We start from the raw sequence: 21,139 nt of genomic DNA, 5'->3' as shown, positions 1-21,139 counted from the left end.
AGCATAAAGAGACAGTGATGCCAAAAAAAAAAAACCCAAACCCAGGATTGTGAACATTTTTAGAAAAGCACACACCCATCGTTAAGGAACAGGGCTACAAGGTTTCCAATTCCTTATGTTCATATATTTCTCTTTCTTTTTCTCCACTTATCCCAACCCGTCACAGCGCTGGGATCGGCATCGGTTTCTATGGAAACAGCGAGACCAATGATGGAGTATACCAGGTCACCTATTCGTTGCTCAACGCTAACCACACGCTAAGCTCCATTGACAGTCTGGTAAGTGAACAAATGGGGAGGGGGGGCAAGAGATCAAGGAAACACCTCTGAATATTTATGTAACCCCTTGTCCCCAGATGAAAGTTGGAAAGACATTTATATTCACATCCTAGAAATGAATCAAAGGTTGAAATTAGTTGTCAACAACCCTGGATGAGATTAAGTGATTCCTGTCTCAAGGATACATAACCAGCGTGAATCTGATAGGCTATTATTGTATGTTGCAATGGCAGCTAATGTGATGTCTTATGGCTACCAAAAGGTTATTTATTATTTTGCAAGCATTGGTGCGCGGGTGAATAGAACAAAAGCAATATACTGACAGAAGACAATATTTGTAGCTCAAGATTGAACTGTGGGGGTCTTCTATGAGTTTGGTTGTTTTCTTGCCGATAATTCATTACCAAACCAGGTAACATCATCAGTGCTAAAAGGGAGTGGGGAATTGCTCTCTTTTTATGTATTAATAGCTCAATACTAGATGAGCAGAGATTAACATCAAGATTAGCAATAGACCAACGATCAAGACATAAACAATTTATTTATTTATTTATTTATTTTTATTTTTATTCCATTTATATCCCGCCCTTCTCCGAAGACTCAGGGCGGCTTACAAGCTTAGCAGTAGCCTTCATTCTATGTATATGCCTGCTTATTAGGGCTTTCACACACACCCAAGCGGCATTATTACAAAGTCAGCTTAATTGCCCCCAACAATCTGGGTTCTCATTTTACCTATCTCGGAAGGATGGGATGGAAGGCTGAGTCAACCTTGAGCCTGGTGGGATGCGAACCTGCGCTAATTGCAGGCAGCTGGTGTTACTTAAGGAGGCATTAGCCCACTGCTCCACCAAGGCTCAGTTAATACTCCAGTCAAGGAACTACCAACTCTGAAAACACGCTAACAGCAAATCACAGCCTACTCAAGGAACCACCAGTAAAAAGAGAGCAAACCCCACAGCACTGATCGCATTACCTAGTTTGGCATTGAAATATCTGCAAGAAAACAATCAAGCTCAGAAAGCACCAACGACCCCACAAAAGCAGTATGATATAAGGCAGGGCTTTTCAACCTTTTCACCCACTGTACCACTTTTAGGATAGGGCAACATCCGAGGACCACCAGTCGCCTAGCAAAATGTCAAAAACGTGATGACCCAAAAAAAAAAAAGGAAAAAAGTGAAGTACAGGTACTCCTCGACTTACAACAGTTCGCTTAGTGACTGTTCAAAGTTACAATGACACTGAAAAAAGTGCCCCCCCAAGCCACAGCTGAGCAAGACACCTGCCTGCCCGCCCAGCGGCGCTCTTCCTCCTGTCCGAGGTTTTCATTGTTGTGAGCATTTCTGTTGAGGATTGGCAGCGGGGGTTGGGTGGGTGGGGGTGTTTGGTTTTTATTCCCCCCCCCCATCTGCTGGGTGGTTGCAGCAGGTTTTGGTCACTTCACATGACCTTGGGACACTGTGACTGTCATAAATATGAATCAGTTGCCAAGCATCTAAATGTAAATCAAAAGACCCTGGAGATGCTGCAACGTTCCAGCTGATCGGCGCTTCTTCTGGGCTCAGCAGAAGCGCCAGGATCAGTGCCGAGCTCCAGCTGGAGCCTGGCACTGATCCTGGTGCTTCTGGCGAGCCCAGGCAGCCCTGCAGCTCCAGCCGTCTCTCGCTCAGGCTTGTGCGGTACTGCCACCGGTTCAGCTCATTCCCCTTCCCTGCTACCACTTTTCTAGGATGGTTGTGTACCACCTGCCAGGTGCCAATGTACCACAGGTGGTACCCGTACCACTAGTTGAAAAGCCCTGATATAAGGTATGCCGTACGGCATAGTCCTCTTCTATGGACAGGACCGAAGGCATGTTCTACTTGTACATCCTACTGATAAGTGAAGTCTTGCAGATGTCCTCAGAAGCCTAACATTCCTGATTCATAGGACTGGTATGGTTTCAAATGAGTTTGCAGGATCCAGTCTGGGCTGATTACCAGAGCAAAGGTTTAGTCTTCCAAGCTTTTGGACTCCTACTGGAGCCCATCCTGAGGGAACCTCTCTCTAGAACATTCTGCTAGAGAGAAGTTCCATGAAGATGGGCTCCAGCAGGAGTCCAAAAGCTTGGAAGACTAAGCCTCTGGTTCCGGGGGCCGACCCAGACTGGATCCTGCAGTATTATCCTGGGACACACATATACAGTACACCTTCATTTGTCAAATAAGGTTCTTTGTGGTCTCTGAGCTTGGCTGTTTTCTTGTAGATGTTTCATGAGCAAACTAGGCAACATCAGCAGTACTAGTAGGGAGTGGGGCTGGGTCTCATTTTATAAACTGGTGGTTTCTCCTGTCAGAGTTGGTGAGAGTGTTCTAACACCAAAGACCCCACAGTTCAATTCTGAGCTACAAATATTCTCTTTTCTATGGACTCAAAATCCAAAAGCAGTTGCATAACCTGTGACTCATCTGCAATGCACAGATTAGTGGATAGACAATTTAAGCTTGTATTTGATTAGGGTTTCATACGCTTTCCACCGAAAGCAAATGTCTTTTTCATATTTACTCATTTGCTGAGGAAACCCCACTGCAGTACTTTTCATGTTGCAAAGGATTCTGGGGCCTATTGTGTGGCACACGTACTCCCCATCAAAGGCTACTCAGCCAGTTGGATTCATGGTTTCCTTGTATGAACACAGAGTGTGACAGGTATGGTACATTCTCTGGCAGCCATCTTGCAGCAGGGAAGGTAAATAATGATATTCTGTTGGAAATCTATTTGCAATTTTTTTGGTTGTTTATTTTAAAATATTTATGACCTTTCTGCTGCCTCCCAAAGTACTTAAGAACAAAAAGCGTACAACAATCAAATCTGATAAAAACATTCACAAAGCAAGAGAAGGCAGCAATAAAATCTCAAGCCTCTACTCTGCTCCACAAAACAAAACAGTCCTCAAGTTAGTCAGAAGAGCAAGAATCCGAAGAAAGATACAGAGGTGAATTCTAATGCCAGGATAGCAAGGGCGCTATCATAGATATTCCATCTTCTTGATCACTGAAGGTAGAAAGATTCAGAGGGATACTTCTTGGAAGGAAAGTTTGAAGTTCAAGTAAAATAAGTTTTAACCAGAAATAGCAACCCATTATTTTACCCTTGATCAAATAAACAAATTATATATTCTTTCTTCCAATGATCTTTACATTCCTCAGAGAAAGTTTTAATATATGTTTTTTTTCATACTCCTTTTGTTTATTCTCTCAAAATTCTTGGTGCTTTTGTCAAACCTCTTTGGTAGTTCAAGTGTGTCAATTTCAGCAAATCCCATTTGTAAATCCAATGTAAAAATAAAATCCACATCACTCTTCTGATTTATTATTTGCATGTCTTTTTAAATCATTAAATTATCATCTAATTTCATTTGTAAATCCACTATTTCCATCTCTTCCTTGTTAGTTATCATTTCTGAAGCCACCTGCAAATCAATTTCAATTTTATTCAAGGGGTTTGTTTTTCTTCAGCAACAACTTCTGATTCTTCTGTAAAGGTAAATAATTGTACCCATTCATTAAAAAACACTCTTTTAAAGTAGCCATCTGGTGCCCTCTAGTGTCCAAACCTTGTCTTATCAGTTATTTTGAAGCACAAACAGAAATTTTCCCATGAGAAAGGTTCCTTTCAATTAATTTCAAAGTCTTAAATCAAGTTCATTTGAGTCCTTAATCTCTTTAAAAAAAATTAAAGCCAATGCTACATTATTCTGGTGTGTTTGTATATTCAAAAAAAAATTCTTACAAATCTTTAAACTTGTATTTAAATTTTGTTTCTCAAAGGTAATCCTTTGAGAAAACTCACCTGGTGGTTTCAATAAAACTTGCCAGTCTGAAGGTTCTCAATCTTTAAAAAAAACAGCAAAAAAGATTAAATCCAAAATGATTAAAAGATGTGTCTCGTTCAAACTTAGAATCTGTATAGATTAGGGGTTCCCAACCCCCAGTCCATGGGCCGGTACCAGGCCATGGCATGCCAGCAACCGGGCCACACAAACAAGCAAAAACCCATCCATGAGATGCAGGAAGCACACAAAACCATGCACCCTCCAGTCCATGGAAAACCTCTCTCCACGGACCCAATCCCTGGTGCCCAAAAAGTTGGGGACCTCTGGTATAGATAACATTAAGCAGCTATAATCACAATGGAATCAGTGACTTCTACCCAATTGCAAGCTAACAGCTCATACACAAAAAACAACTGTCTGGAATACATAGGGGTAATCCTGCAATCTCTCCTTTCTCCAGAGAGATTTTGGCAGCCCAAATCCCACATTCAAGTGTCATTTTCAGCCACAATGTGTCCCTCTGTTCTAGGGGGCATCAGTTCATCATGGTGGCTCATGGGAAGCTCTTGGTGGTTGCCCTGCTTTCAAGTTGGATGGCTGGGGAAAAATAGTATATTCTTGAGAAGAAGCTTGGCTGTGAGCTATCTGGTGTAACAGGAACATTTGGCAAATGTTACACTCCCTTCATGAACTTGTTTGTGTACTTTTTCATGTAGATGAACATCTACAGTTCGCTGCCAAGACCTTGAATGTCTCACAACACCATATAATATACATGACCCTCTTCCTCTTGATGTAGCTCAGCATGTTCCTCTTCTTACGCCTATATAGGTCTCTGAAACTGTGGCGCTCCTTTCAGCCACAATACGGGGGGAACTGACACAGCTTGAGGAGACACTGTCCCAGAGGACTGAACTGGTGGCTGTGGTTCGGAACACACGCCGCCAGGCCGAGGCAGTAGCACAGACCTTGGATGGCATCCCCTTCTGGAAAGAGGCCCATGGAGGAGCCAGCATCCTAGCAGAACAAGTTGGCTATTTGGAAGACTACCGGTAAGATTCAAGACTGTGGAGAGGCTATGATTTAATGAAAATAAATCCGATAACAGTATAGAAACCAACTTAAGGAAAGAATTGTTGCAGAAACTAGGACTGACCTCACTTTCTGGCTAGGACGGGAAGCTGCTTCAGTGGGTGGTTGAAAGCGGAGCCTGGGTGGAGGAAATCAGGGCTGAATGCTGCTTACCTTTGTGCCTGTAAAGCACCCTGATTCTTTCAAGTTCAGGGGAGAATTCTGCCTCACCTCCATGATGGTAGAAAAATTCAGCATTGGTCCAGTCAGTTTTGGTCCATAAACAGGAAGGATTCCATCTTGGTTTTTTTCCCTGCAGGTAATAATGATCTGATCTTAATCTGGAGTTAGGGAAATAGAACAGCACAGAGGAAAATATAATCCAAGGAAGCACAGGTGGGTTGAATTGACCCAAGTGGAGATGACTAGAAGAAATGAGGATTGAAGCACATGGCATGCTGGTTGAAAATGAGGCAGCAACTGTTTGGGCATGAAAGATGCCACAATAGGACAAAATAGACGGAAGATGTACTCTTATAGCAATCTTCCAACATCTCAGAGACTGCCACAAAGAAGAGGGGTGTGTGTGTGTCAACCTATTCTCCAAAGCACCTAAAGGCAGGAAAAAGAAGCAGTAGATTGAAAGTAATCAAGGAGATATCCAGTCTAGGAATAAGGAGAAATGTCCTGGCGATTAGAACACTTCTTCATTTTTATTTACTCCGCCGTTCTCTAACTCCCTCAGGTGGTTGGCCTACATCCTGTTGCTGCTCTTGGACCTTATCATCTGTCTCCTCACCTTGCTAGGACTGGCAAAGCAGATCAAGTGGCTGGTAATCGTGTGAGTGCACCACCTGGTGGGCATATTTTGGCACAGAAATCAGGGGCCGCTAAGCAAGAGCAACCTTACGAGAGCTGTCCTAGTTCAAGAGAGATTTAGGTTGATCTCCTATCATCCATCCCAATTATGGTTCCAAAAGAATAAATCACATTCTCTTAAAGATAACCAATAGCTTGGGATTTATGGTGGATAGAGGAAATGCTTGCTATCAGATAGAGGCACAGGTAATGATGTATTATAAAGATATCCCGAAGTGATGAATAATCAGTTCCAAAGAGTCACACTGATAAATTTAATTTTCTACAAACGGGGGAGAGATAACTTTGCAATATTCAATTTATTCACAGCTGTACCACAAGGCATAAATGAAGGCAGTCTGGATATCTGGCTGACTGCGCAATCCACCATAATAATTTGTTAAATTTATCTGCCATCAAATTCCAATGATTTTTCAGATTTTTGTTACCACCCAGATGTCAAAGTACCTCATATTCACTGGATTCGCACCAGATGTGTTGCTCAGTAATATATTATGGAAACCTTTCTGAGCCGTTTAGGCTTCAGTGTTATTAAGTTAATTCAGTTTAGTTAATCAAGGGTTACTATGCTGTATTAAAAGGTAAAGGTAAAGGTTCCCCCGCACATGTGTGCTAGTCGTTTCCGACTCTAGGGGCCGGTGCTCATCTCCGTTTCATAGCCGAAGAGCCAGCGCTTGTCCGAGGACATCTCCGTGGTCATGTGGCCGGCATGACTAGACGCCAAAGGCGCACGGAACGCTGTTACCTTCCCACCGTAGTGGTCCCTATTTTTCTACTTGCATTTTTACGTGCTTTCGAACTGCTAGGTTGGCAGAAGCTGGGACGAGTAACAGGCGCTCACTCTGCTACGCGGCACTCGGGATTCGACCCGCCAAACTGCCGACCTTCCGATCGACAAGCTCAGCGTCCTAACCCACTGAGCCACCGCGTCCCTTTCACTATGCTGTATTACTGAGACCAAAAAACTTGGTTCAGAAGTATGTAATTTCCAGCTTTGGTTTATAACTGGCTTCCTCAATCTGATATCTTACAGATATAAAGTCATTATCTCCTGTTCTCTCTTCCTTATTTTTTTCTCTCATTGCATTTTGTATCAAGGCCATTTAAAAAAAAAGTACACTACAGCCATTCCTTCCTGGTGATTTGTAGCATCTTGTAGTATATAACCCAGCCGGTTATAAAGCCTGCCCTCATTACTGTTATCTCAGCACAATGACAGTAGAAGAATGTTATAAATCACTGGTGAGGAAATGGATTTAGCTAGAGGGCCATTCTCCACTGCTGAGTTAAAGTTTTATTTATGAGTCAGTAGAAACCACTACAGTATAAAACTTGGTGATCTCACAGCCTATTGTACCTGCTTATTATAGCCACTGTGATGTAGGGTTGATGGATTCCTTAGAATTTGTTTTCCTCCCATCCCCAAATATCATCAGTGGAAAAAATGTGTCTGGAGATTCTCAGTCATCCAGGTCACAGTTGTCCCAAAGGTGCTTTTTCAAACGGCGACTGGACTTTGTTTTTCCTTGAAGACATTTCACCCCCCATCCAAGAAGCTTCTTCAGTTCTGACTGAATAGTGGAGGATGGAAATTCCTTGCAGTCATCTGGTCATTAGATTCTGAGAGTCCTTGAGGCCACTTGAAGGTTTACCTGTGCCCTCAGGGTCACTTGAATTGTTCAAATGGGTGTGGAACCTTACAACAGTTCCAAGAAGGCTCCACACCCATTTTCACTATTCAGGTGAGCCTGAGAGCACAGATAAACTTTCAAGTGGCCTCAACAACTCTCAAAAAGAGTGCTAATGACCAGATGACTGCAAAGATAAATATAAATCCTTCTGTCCTCCACCATTCAGTGGAAGGAATGCTAATCTGCATATGGCCTGCAAGTGGTCTTATCCTTAAAGCTTTATTCCAGGACAATTTAAGGACAGCAATGTGTAGATCCCCTTAGCTTCATTGTTGCCCCCCTCATCCTGTGTCATCAAGAAGTGGGAAAACCACCAGCAATCACTCTCTTTAAAGTGTGATGGGGAGACGTGTGATGGTGGCTAAATACCTGAGATGGAGAACTTACGGTAACCATCTTTGAAGTTGTCCATCTGACAAGTCACTTGGTATAGAAGAGCTTCATGCCAGTAACTTATCACTGTGACTATTTCTGAGCATGGGTCTATGGGTCTTTTAATGACCAACAGACCACATTCCAAATAACCTGGGAGGAGGGTAAGATGCAGGAATTCATAGTCCACAGTTAAAGCCCCATGGTTACATGACTGCAATATATGACTTTTTTCCCTCCAGAAATGCATTTACTTCTGTTTTCTGGCATAAAACACCCATCAGGGACAATAGATTCACTTAATGACTGCTGCAAAGAAGGTTGTAAAATTGGGCATGGTCACATACATGGTGACCTATTTAATGACTGGAATGATTTACAATTGTAATTCTGGGCTCAGTTACATCATAAGCTAGTTTGGTTTATATAGACTCTCAACTGTTTCACATGGAAAATTCAGGCTAGTGGCTGGTACTGTTATTAGCTTCATACTTAGCATATTATGACTTATTTATTGCTTCATTGTAAAAGAAAATGGAGGGGGAAAAAGAGAGATGCACAGTGTTGTTGTGGACTGTAATAACATTCATTTAAGACATGTCAGGTCTTAATTATAATTTAAATTAAACCTTTTAAGGGACATTTCAGGCATTATAAATGGTTTACACCAGTGTTTGTCAACCTTGGCAACTTTAAGAGATGTAGACTTCAACTCCCAGAATTCCTGGGAATTGAAGCCCACATTTTTTAAATTTTCCAAGGTTGAGAAACACTGGTATACACAGAAAGTATTTCAGTATGGGAAAAACCACAAAAACGTTCGTGATTCTACTCGAACTATACCGGTTGCGAAGTGCCAGTAGGGCATCTCAATGCATTTATTCAACGCAAAATATCCATAAACAGCTCTCACTTTGATTAAATAAATAACTATATCTTTGAATTATTTGTAACTCAAAACTATTTAGAATACATTAAAGAACAAAACAAAGCGATGATATGAACATAATATAATATAGCACACATTTTAAAATCTATTGTATTTTATATGATAATGTATACAACCCCCAGAGTCTCTCTTTGAGGGAGATGGGTGGTTTAGAAATATGAAATATAAATAAGGAAGTAAGTAAGTTAAGGACTAACTCTGTATATAGTGAGTCCACGTGATGCCGGTGTGGTGCTTTGGAAAGTGTGAGTCAGATCTATCTGCGTAAACCAGATATTCAGTCTCTTCTGAAGCCCAATCCAAAATGGGGCTTCAGCAGCTGCATTCAGTTAATAGGAGATTAAATAGATGCAGCTCCTGACTGCATCATCATCTTCTTCTTCATCATCATCATCATCATCAGATGGATCTTGACAGATTTGAACACTGGGCCCTACCTAACAAAATGAAATTCAATGTAGAGAAAAGTAAAGTCTTACACTTAGGCAAGAAAAACCAAAAGTACAAATATAGATTGGGTGAAACCAGGCTTAATAGCAACTGTGAGAGGGATCTTGGAGTCTTAGTGGACAATCAATTAAATAGGAGCCAACAGTGTGCGGCAGCAGCCAAAAAAGCCAATGCAGTCCTTAAGTTGCATTAACAGAGGGATTCAATCAAGATCACGTGAGGTGCTGATACCACTCTATAAAGCCTTAGTAAGACCACACCTAGAATACAGCAACCATGTTTGGTCTCCACACTATAAAAAAAGATATTGAGACTCTAGAAACGGTGTAGAGAAGAGCAACAAAGATGACTAGGGGACTGGAGGCTAAAACATACGAAGAACGGTTACAGGAACCGGGCATGGCTAGTCTAGTGAAGAGGAGGACCAGGGGAGACATGATAGCAGTATTCCAATATTTGAGGGGCTGTCACAGAGAGGAGGGGATCAGCCTCTTTTCCAAAGCATCTGAAGGCCAGACAAGGAATAATGGATAGAAACTGATCAAGGAGAGAGAGATTCAACCTAGAAATAAGGAGAAATTTTCTGACAGTGAGAACAATCAACCAATGGAGCAGTTTGCCTTCAGATGTTGTGGGAGCTTCATGACTGGAAGCTTTCAAGAAGAGACTGGACTGCCATCTGTCAGAAATGCTGTAGGATCTCCTGCTTGGGTGGGGGGGGTTGGACTAAATGACCTACAAGGTCCCTTCCAACTCTGTTATTCTATTCTATCATCATCATCGTTATGTTCATGAATGGGGCACCTTAGATTGTTCCCATAGCAAGACTTGTATTGGGAAAAGATGAAAAACACTACTTTACACTGAAACAGCAAAGGATAAATTTATGTAGGTAGCCATTGGAATAGACTGGGGATAAGATGAAGACTGTGTTATTAAGACAGCTTTTAAAAAATGATTAGAAGGGTGTCTTTGTTGCCATGGGCTAGCAGGACATGAAAATAAACCACTTTTGCTCTGCATGAAGCTTTTTGGAGATATGGAATGTTACCAGAAAGAACGCAACCAACCCACCTTGATCTCCATGCTCATCTGAATGGCGTGTTTGTTTTTGTGCTAACAGGATGACTGTCATGAGTTTCCTGGTCCTTATCCTGAGCTGGGGCTCCATGGGGCTGGAGACAGCAGCAGCTGTGGTGAGTGATATGGGGCTGTGGATAGGTTGGGTTCGAGAGTGATGTAGGTCAAGGTTAAAATGTCAACAAGCAGCATTTTCAGAGAGTGCCAGCAGAGAGGGGAAGCCATTAGGGTTAACCTAGCAATATTAGCAAACTGGGTAGCAACCTGCAACAAACCAAACCAAGGGAAATTCAATTCTGATATGGCCAACTCTTTATGAGCTGATATATTCCAGGTTTCATAAATGAAAATAGTGGCATATTTGTAACATCCCCATGACAATATCAAACTCCCTTTTTACGACTCTCTAATCCCTTAATTCAGGGTAGTGTCGGGGTGACTGGATGGAGCTGTGCATTTATTGGCTGGAAGCCCTTCCTGATGCCAAATGGAGTTCACAGCAGATATTTTTTTGCTTGGACATTTGCTTTGAGTACCACTGCTGAGAGATCTACCATCAACAGATCTTCAGACTATTCTGTGTGGCTCACTAGCTAGGAATTATGGAAACTGAACTGCCACACAACTGGAAACAGTACTAGGTTGAGGGGTATGAGGCTATTCTACTGTTTTACACTACGTTCACAAATTCTGCAAGAGGCGATCTGGTGACCATTTACAGTCTATAGTACAGATAATCCTCGACTTATGACTGATTGTTTATCGACTGTCCAGAGTTGCGAGAACCTCAAAGGCTGCTTTACAGTCCATAAAGCACTTCCAGCCACTGTAAAATATCACACACTCACACAAACACACTTTCCCGGGGTCATGACTGCATTTCAGGCACTTGTAAGTGTGTTCACATTGACAACGGGTTGCAGTGACCTGTGGTCATATTACCACAATTTGTGATTTAAAAAAAACATCAGAGAGAGTGGATTCGAACTTACCACCATGGGATTCTTAATAACCATTGTAAAAATTGTCATAAAATCAGGTCCGGTTATGTTGGTACCTGACATACCTGATTGCTAAGATTTATGAGTGCAATTCAGATATTTGCTATCCGGATAACCTCGTTGCAGTTATAAGTCGAGGACTACCTGAGCAGCTAGTCCTCGACTTAGGACCAGAATCAGGACCAGAATTTCCACTGCCAAGCAAGACAGTTATTAAGTGAGTTGTACCCAATTTTATGGCCTTTTTTGCCTCCAGTTGTTAAGCCAAATCCCTGTAGTTAGGTGAATCATGCAGCCATTAAGCGAATCTTTCTTCCCCCATTGACTTTGCTTGTCAAAATCGAGCTGGGAAGATCGCAAACGGTGATCACACGATCTCGGGATGTTGCAGCCATGGTAAAATACATATCTGTTGCCAAGCAGCCAAATTTTGATCACGTGATTGGGGGATCCTGCAACAGTCACAAGTGTGAGGACTGGCTGTAAGTCATTTTCTCAGTGCTGTTGTAACACTGGATGGTCACTAAGCAAATAGTTCAGTCGAGCTCTACCTGTATTGGTTCTTCGAGGTGTATTAAGGCAGAACAGTATCACGATTCAGAATATTCTCAGGAACTACAGCAGGGGTGTCGAACTCGCTGCGCCACGTGATGTGTCGTGACATATCGTGACTTTTTTCCCCTTGCCGGAGCTGGGGTGGGTGGGTGCGGCTTCCGTGTGACGCATCCGACCCGTGGGCTGGCAGTTTGACACCCCTGAACTACAGTATAGAAAAAGAGCAGGCAGCTTGTACAGAATAAAGTACGTTACAGAATAAAGCATGCCATCGTCTGTATGCAAGCATTTCCATCCATCAACAGAAACAAAAGGTTTCTCTTCTCCATACTGGAAACCCCAAGAGGCTGAACACCAAGTCTTAGAATGGGCATTTTACTTTCTATGGAGATTCTCAGACATTTTGTGGGCTTGTATTAATTTAATTTAATTTTATTCTCTCTTTTTGTATTGTTTTTAACTTGCCCTGTGAACCGCCCTGAGTCCTTCGGGAATAGGGCGGTATATAAATTCAATAAATAAATAAACATCCAGGTCACGTTGGTCCCAAAGGTGCCTTTTCAAAAGGCGACTGGACTTTATTTTTTCCTTGAAGACGTGTCGCTTCTCATCCAGGAAGCTTCAGTCAGAACTGAAGAAGCTTCTTGGATGAGAAACGAAACGTCTTCAAGAGAGAGAGAGGAAAAAACGTCCAGTCGCCTTTTGAAAAAGCACCTTGGGGATGATATTTTATTTCCCTTTTTAAAATAAAGCACGCTTCCCCGTGACAAACACACTCATAGGGCCAGCAATTTAGCAAAGGCAGATGATAACTTTGGGGATGTCCCTTACAGCAGCGGTCCCCAGCCTTTCTGGTTTGGCAGACTGGCGGTGGCAGCGGGGGGGGGGAGAGGAGGAGAGGGGATGGCTGTGCGTGCGTACGCGCCTCTTTCACAAATGCAGTTTCGTGCACGTGCACACACTTGCCCACCTCTTCCATGGCCCAATTCTGAACAGACTGTAGCCCGGCACTGAGCCGTGTACCAGGTGTTGGGGACCCCTGCCTTACAGTATATTTAGGTATTAGGCAAACACGGAGAAATTATATTCTCCTGCAGAAACTGTGCCTCATATTTTCTGGATACACAAGGATAGGATCACTAGCGAACTTCAGCAAACCTTGAGCAAGCCCTGGGGCAATTGTACAATTGCACGGTGTCACATTTTATTTATTTATAAGCACAGATTGTTACCAATAATGCTGCCAGAGCAGGATGGGGGGGAGGCGGTAGAAATCCAGCACCCCACTCAGAAGGACCCCAAAATTAAACAAAGCTACTACTGGATCTTGTAACAGCTGGGGATCTAATTATCATCTAATAGAACTCCTCCATAAGATTCCTAAATCCAGGTGTGCATAACTTGGGTCAGCTCAAAGACCTCTTCAGTCTTTGCACAGAATGGTTAAGGCACCATCCCAAAGTTAGCAGGATCAGAATCTCATTTAGGAGGAGAATTGGGGATTTCAAAGAGCGATATGGGGGGCTGAAAGCCTGCAACAATGAAAGGGAAAATAGGAAAGGGAAAGGGGAAAGGAAAGGAAAGGGGAAAGGAAAGGAAAGGAAAGGAAAGGAAAGGAAAGGAAAGGAAAGGAAAGGAAAGGAAAGGAAAGGAAAGGAAAGGAAAGGAAAGGAAAGGAAAGGAAAGGAAAGGAAAGGAAAGGAAAGGAAAGGAAAGGAAAGGAAAGGTCCATCCATCCTGGAGAAGATCTGGGGGCAGGACAGGAAGCAACGGATGGAAACTAGTCAAGGAGAGAAGCAACCTAGAACTAAGGAGAAACTTCCTGACAGTTAGAACAATCAACCAGTGGAACAACCTGTCTCCAGAAGCTGTGAATGCTCCAACATTGGAAGTTTTAACGAAGAGATTGGATAGCCATTTGTCTGAAATGGTATAGGGTTTCCTGCCTGAGCAGGGGTTTGGACTAGAAGACCTCCAAGGTCCCTTCCAACTCTGTTACTCTGGATTCAGAAGGTTGAATTCCTGTAGGCCCCATGAAATTCCCAAGCTGGACACTTGGCACCCCCAATGTAATGTATGAAAAGTACGAATTCAGTTGTATTTCCTGCCACTGCATGTAGAAGAACTGGCACAGTTTTTGCCCACCAGGCAACTTTCTGAAATTAGAGGGACAGCAGCCAAGCAAACTGGCCGGTGGTCTTGCCTGATAAACTGTCTTATGTTCTCTGAAGCACAATAATTTAACTGCTGGCACTTTCAGCCAGGAGAGGGGTGGCATTTGGAAGTGGGTGGGGGAGGAATGGTGGTGGTGGTGGAGGTGGTGGTGGTGATGAAGGGGATGTTCTCACCATCTCACTCTCTTCGTGTATATTTTTACACATACAGCAACACACATATGGGCACACCCATGCCTACACTCTCTCCTTGAGGTTGTTTTAATTAGTAGGCATTATTCAGAGCCCCTGGAGAAAATAAGAAAAAGCTTTGCATTTTCCATCTGTCTCACTCATCCCTCTTAATTCTGTTCGTCTGAGAATGAGTGGCTTAAGTGCCTCTCTCAATGGTATGCAAGCCGGGGGTTGTACTCCTGCCAAACTGCACTTCTGCTCCATTAGGCCAGCCGAGCCCCCCCACCCCACCCCATGCTATTCCAAATCCAGAATCCTGCACTTCTGCTCCATGCTCCACCCCCCCCATGCTATTCCAAATCCAGAATCTCTCTCTCTCTCTCTCTCTCTCTCTCTCTCTCTCTCTCTCTCTCTCTCTCTCTCTCTCTCTCTCTCTCTCTCTCTCTCTCTCTCTCATATCTTAGGGCTACCTCCCATTAAGATGAAGTAGCTCCCCTAGAGACGTGGAAGTACTCCTGTTCTCATTTGTCTTCTCCAACCTGGTGCCCACCAGCCCTGTGTATGAACATCCCATAACTTCATTGCATTTCTCAGTGCATTTTCCAATGTCCTAAGTTGAAGCACGGTGATTTTTTAAAAGCCAAATATTTGCATTGAGAGGAGGCACTTTTTGTAATAAATATTTCGGCTGATGGAACCATAGGAGTTATAACATTATGCTGTCCTTCAAATTGACAAAGTTATTTTTCCCCCACTCAGAAGTAAAACAGGAACAAGAGTTCCAATTCTAGATTACTCCAAGCCGATCCAAAATCTTCACAAACTTCATTTCTTTGTCTCCCCACCAGATGTCGGCAGGAAATTATTCTGTCAACGTCAGGTGATTTATCGATGAATTTTGACTGCCTCATCTTTGTGGATTCTGGGAGCTGGGTCTGCAAACTCAAAAGTGAAAATTGTGGGCTTCCTGCTCATTGTTGGTTAGCCATCCTGTCCTTAAAGGAAAGCGCAATTGTGGCTTTTCTTGATTTTGTCATTCCAACCATTTTGACCCTACTCTTTGACCAAAGACAACCAACAACTTTACAGTCGAAAAACAGAGGGCAGGAAAGGAAAAAAGAAGAGCAAAGCAAGCCAACTGAAACATTTTTGCTAGAGACTCATACGGCTCAGCTAGTTATAGGATAATCCTGATTCCCTTTTCTCCCAGTTAAAGGAAGGACAAGCAGAGGGATGAGTAGCAGTTCTGAGGAGTCCTTGATGCTCTCTGAGCTTGGTTGTTTTCTTGCAGACATTTCATTACCCAATTAGGTAGTATCATCAGGGCACTAGCTGGGTAATGAAACATTTGCAAGAAAACAACCCAGCTCAGAAAACATCAAGGACCCCACAGTTCAACCCTGAACTATAAGTATTCTCTTCTATCAGTAGTAGTTCTTTATTGGTTACCTGGGAGCAGATAACTCTACTACAGCTCAATCTGAGTGATTTGCTATGCTTTTTATTTCATTTATCTTTCTTTTAATCAAAGCAGCTGTCGACTGTCTGATTAGCGAACCCAAAAAAGGGAATCTTCAAGGTTTTTGAATGCCATCAAAAAGAAACTTCATTGAGTAAACATCTCGGAACTAAAGAAGCAAAACCAACTCTGGTTTTCCCACCCAAAAAATTGCCTAGCTTCCCGTGCCTCACCACCGGGTGTTCACATTGTCCAATCACAGAACTTTGGTTTGTTATGGGAACAGTCCACTTCTCCGTCAAGCACCTCTGTTAGTGACCTTGGCATTCTTGCAGGCTCTTACCATCCATGAACGGCTTCTTAGAATCCCGTTTTCTCCCTGCTCTTTCTACCCCTCCCCCCCTTTTCTATGGCAAGTTGATTAGTGATAGAAGCTAGCAGGCATCATAGCGATTCAATGTTGACAGCAGCAAACTGAGTGGAGGACTTTTGGAAGGAAGGGAAAGCATAGAAACGATGCATATAAACCTTTCCTTTACAGTTGTACTTACTATCATGGCTCCCCATTTCTTTGTAAGGAAGCAAAAATTCAGGAATCCTCAACTCAATCAGGTCTTCCGTTCACACATTCCAGTTAAAAGTCCTTCTCTATTGTATCAGCCTCGTCCCCATTCCTCCAACTCATGCAACTGTTTCTTTTTTAGTGGACCTACATATCTGTCTTTTTTACCATCAGGTTGTCAGAACAGCCTAAAATATTAAACAAATTTTCACTTTATCTTATTCTCTAATGTTGTGTTTGCCAACACATTTCCAGATGACTGCCCTAACCCCAGTTTACCCCATTAGCTCAATTTTCTGAGTTTGCATAAGACACTGACCCATTAATCAAGCACACTGCTTTGCACAACACCCTGGGAGGCTTAAATATGGCGAATAGTAAGTCACAAGTTTGCAAACGCAGCTAATATTATCCTTTGCTACTTCTCCCAACAAGAGGGATGGTTCTCCCAGACTCCATGGCCTTCCCTCAATTTTGCAATTCATTCCGCCTCACCATTTGTAATCTTGTTATGACCAACCCCAACCTCTACCCCTTTGGCTAAAGCACTCTTTTTTTCCAACTTAGTTATAGCAGTGTGTGTGTGGTCTGAAGGCCACTGACCATAAGTGTCCCTTTGTTGATGGCTGCCAAACCTCTTCTCCACACCACCCAGGCTGTAGAATTCTTTTCCATGTTCCAGCAAATCAAAAAGCAAGCTTTTTTTGTTTCGTTTTGATATATTCCATCTGCATTCTTGATAGCGATTGTATCAGCATGTTTTCCTCTGAGGATGTAGCACGCTTTATTTCTATTGATGTTATAGATAACTCTCCAAATCCTTTGCCAGTAGCCTTGTTGGTCTGGTCTAATGGGAGTTAAGGCTCAAAAGGTGTAGAAGGCCCCAGGAGGTCCACTCCTGCTATACAGGCAGTCCTTGACTTACAACCTTTTGTTTAGTGAGCATTCAACATTACAACAGCACTGAAAAAAGTGATTTATAACCGTTTTTCACATTTATGACTGTTGCAGCAATCCCATGGTCACATAATCAAAATTTATACGCTTGGCATGTATTTATGACAATTGCAGTGTCCCAGGGTGATGTGATCATCTTTTGCAATCTTCTCAAGCAAAGTCAATGGGGAAGCCAGATTCACTTAACAACCATGTTACTTAGCTGTGATGGTACAGTGGTTAGAATGCAGTACTGCAGGCTGACTCTGCCCACTGCCAGCAGTTCAGTTCTGACCGACTCAGGGTTGACTCAGCCTTCCATCCTTCCGAGGTCAGTAAAATGAGGACCCAGATTGTTGGGGGCAATAGGCTGACTCTGTAAACCGCTTAGAGGGGGCTATAAAGCCCTATGAAGCAGCATATAAGTCTAAATGCTACTACTATTGCTATTACTAACAACTGCAGTGATTCACTTAACAACTGTGGCAAGAAAGGTTGTAAAATGGGGCAAAACACCTATCTTGCTTAGCAATGAAAATTTGGGGCTCAATTTTGTTCGTAAGTCGAGGACTGCCTCTATTTTTATTCCTGTCCCTCCCATAGCTTTTAGCAATCTCCTTTTGAATTTTCCAGTTCACCCATGCTATAAAAGTCTAAGCTCTTCCACAATTTTCCTTAGTAGTGTCTGATGTTGATCAAACTGGTCAACTGTTGTTCTCTAGCTGCCACCTTTTATAGTCCACATTTCTTCATAGATATTGACAGCAACTGAATGCCCTGCAAGTAAAAGAAACTTTTGTTTTTCCCCCTCCAGGGACTGAGTGATTTCTGCTTTGAGCCAGATGGTTACGTGATGAACACAACCCATGCCAGGTCTGGACTAAGCCCAGGTAGGATAAGATCTGCTGCATCTTACGGAATAAAGATGCTGGATTTTCACCCATGGAATAACACAGCTCCCAGGCTGCGAAGCTGCACTGTAGCAATGCCTTTCCAACAAGAATGCAATGTGCAAACTTTAGTAGTAATTGTGATATATGCTCCAGAGAAATTAAATCTCCCTTCCCCCTGATCATTTGGCAAGTTTTTACATTTTAAAAATCTAATTTTAAATTAAAATTAAATTTTAGTTTACCTGTTAGCTGGACTATAGGACCTTTGGCAAATCTGTGCTGAGCTTGTTTAAAAATCATCCAAAGGAGAGCTAACATCCCGTGCTTAAAATTCTGCTTCTTGGTGAGTTCTGAAAGCAGTTACTTATGTTTTGCGTAGTTATTTTGTACTGCTTTTCAAAGAACCGAAACACTGATTTGGGGGTTATATACAGTATGAGAACTGTTGCTTTAACAAAGACAGCGGAAAAGCAATACTAAGTGGATGTCTATTCTGGAATGGGATGCGATTTTTCTTTGCAGTAATTATAGGAGGGAAAAGGTTAATTCTGGTGTTTTGATAATTTCTGAATCCAGCCTGCTCATGGGATCTTTGTTGGGGAAAGTAGAAGGGAACAGTAAGGGGTTGTGGGAGCTTATTTCTGAGCAGACAGGATACATATATTGTGCTAATAATCAGTGATTTTTTTTTCCCACCAAATCACCAATTGGATTTTTTTTAAAAGATTCTGTTTGCAAACAAAGCATCTTTGTTTTGTTTTTAGGAGGAAAAAAAAGTCTGATTTTATATTTTATGTATAAAAAAACATTTCTGTCATTATAACAGTGATCCTTGTATACAGGCAGCTATTCCGTTAAAAAAGGCAGCTGTTTTGAATTTCCCAGTTTCAGAAGGCAACTCAGAACAGAGCAGCTTTAATAAGAGGAGTAATTTTCCAAATGTGGGGTGAACATGGGCAACACACTAACCTTGAAAGTAATGAGGGAGCCAAGGAGTAACTCTCTCTGCGCTTTTCATGATGGTCCTGATTTGGTCTATTGTTTTAGGCCAGGGGTAGGCAACCTCGGCTCTTTCATGACTCATGGACTTCAACTCCCAGGATTCCTGAGCCAGCATGGCTCAGCTTGGAAACCTCTCCCTTTCCCCTCAGCATGGCTGGCTCAGGAATTCTGGGAGTTGAAGTCCATGAGTCATAAAACGGCCTAGGCCAGGGGTAGGCAACCTCAGCTCTTTTATGACACATGGACTTCAACTCCCAGAATTCCTGAGCCAGCATGGCTCAGCTTGGAAACCTCTCCCTTTCCCCTCAGCATGGCTGGCTCAGGAATTCTGGGAGTTGAAGTCCATGAGTCATAAAGCGGCCTAGGCCAGGGGTAGGCAACCTCAGCTCTTTTATGACTCATGGACTTCAACCCCCAGAATTCCTGAGCCAGCATGGCTCAGCTTGGAAACCTCCCCTCAGCATGGCTGGCTCAGGAATTCTGGGAGTTGAAGTCCATGAGTCATAAAGCGGCCTAGGCCAGGGGTAGGCAACCTCAGCTCTTTTATGACTCATGGACTTCAACCCCAGAATTCCTGAGCCAGCATGGCTCAGTTTGGAAACCTCTCCCTTTCCCCTCAGCATGGCTGGCTCAGGAATTCTGGGAGTTGAAGTCCATGAGTCATAAAAGCTGAGGTCGCCTACCCCTGTTTTAGGCTCCAGGCTAGAAACCAGGAGCTGGTGAGTTGTAGTCCTGTCTCAGGCATGAAAGCCGGCTGGGTGACTTTGGGACAGTCACTCTCTCTAAGCCCAACTCATCTCACAGAGTCGTTGCGGGGAAAATTGGAGGAAGGAGGAGTATTAGATATGTTCACTGTGTCGTGGGGAAAAAACCCAAGGAAAGAAACACAAGACAGCAACACAAAACAATAATTCTTCACTTTAAGATTCAGAGGTTTCTTTTGCTACTAATCTGGAACAGATCAAACATAATAACAAAACATCACTTACATCAATAACTCATTGCAATGAGGTCCAATGACATAGCAGTTCCAATAAGGACAGCTATAGGCCAATGGCCAATCAATCAGGTCCAGGCCCAACTCTTTATACCCTTTCCCGTCCTAAGACTGTAGACAGATAGTCAGCAATCTTACACTTTCTGCTGGTTTCATGCTGACTTCCTGCTGACCCTCTGCTGAACATAACTTTCCACATACTCGTGTACATTGGAACTCGCATCCATCAGCTACTTTCAGTTCCCTATTTCTTACTGTTCCAGTCTTTATGTTCTAAATATATTTGAAACAAGCAAGATTAGCAGAATCATATTAAGTAAAGTACAATTGCAAACGGCAAAATTAAGCATGGCACAGACTTTGGTTCAATACTTTTTCCATGAGGCCTGATTTAGTTTACCTGGGCCTAAACCTTGCATAAAAGAACAATAGCTAATATTTTCATTTTCCACAACTGCCTTGAGTTGTTTATAAAAAATAATAAAAGAGATGAATGAATGAGCCTCACCACCTTGGCTGCTACAAAAAAACCCCATCACATTGAAATGATGCACATCTAATGTCCTAGAGCAGGGGTTCCCAGCCAGCGGTGTGAGACGATATTCCAGGGGGTGCGAAAACTTGGGTTTTCCAAATTATAGTGTAAATGCATAATTTGTTGCCGTTATTTTGAACTTTTGTAAGGGGTGCGAGAATATATCAGAAATGTTCTAGGGGTGCAGGGTATAGAAAAGGTTGGGAATCACTGTCCTAGAGCAGTGGTCCCCAACCCCCAGTCCATGGGGGTTGTACTGGTCCG

General features: G+C 42.7%; 1 protein-coding gene across 1 annotated transcript in view; it reads left to right on the top strand.

Moving 5' to 3' along the window:
* The window catches only part of LOC308676299 (protein tweety homolog 1-like), a gene marked incomplete at its 5' end in the record, with an annotated part of 109,988 nt that overhangs the window by 76,873 nt on the left and 11,976 nt on the right, over nucleotides 1–21,139 (top strand). Inside the window, 5 exons of the mRNA XM_081342112.1 lie at nucleotides 167–278; nucleotides 4,927–5,147; nucleotides 5,912–6,007; nucleotides 10,631–10,703; nucleotides 18,263–18,338. Of these exons, the coding sequence (XP_081198238.1) occupies nucleotides 167–278; nucleotides 4,927–5,147; nucleotides 5,912–6,007; nucleotides 10,631–10,703; nucleotides 18,263–18,338 (578 nt within the window). The remainder of the gene's footprint in view (nucleotides 1–166; nucleotides 279–4,926; nucleotides 5,148–5,911; nucleotides 6,008–10,630; nucleotides 10,704–18,262; nucleotides 18,339–21,139) is intronic.

This window comes from Vipera berus (genome assembly GCF_964194415.1).
Source record: "Vipera berus genome assembly, chromosome: W".
Lineage (NCBI taxonomy): Eukaryota > Metazoa > Chordata > Lepidosauria > Squamata > Viperidae > Vipera > Vipera berus.
This window is presented reverse-complemented; position numbering and strand designations above follow the sequence as displayed.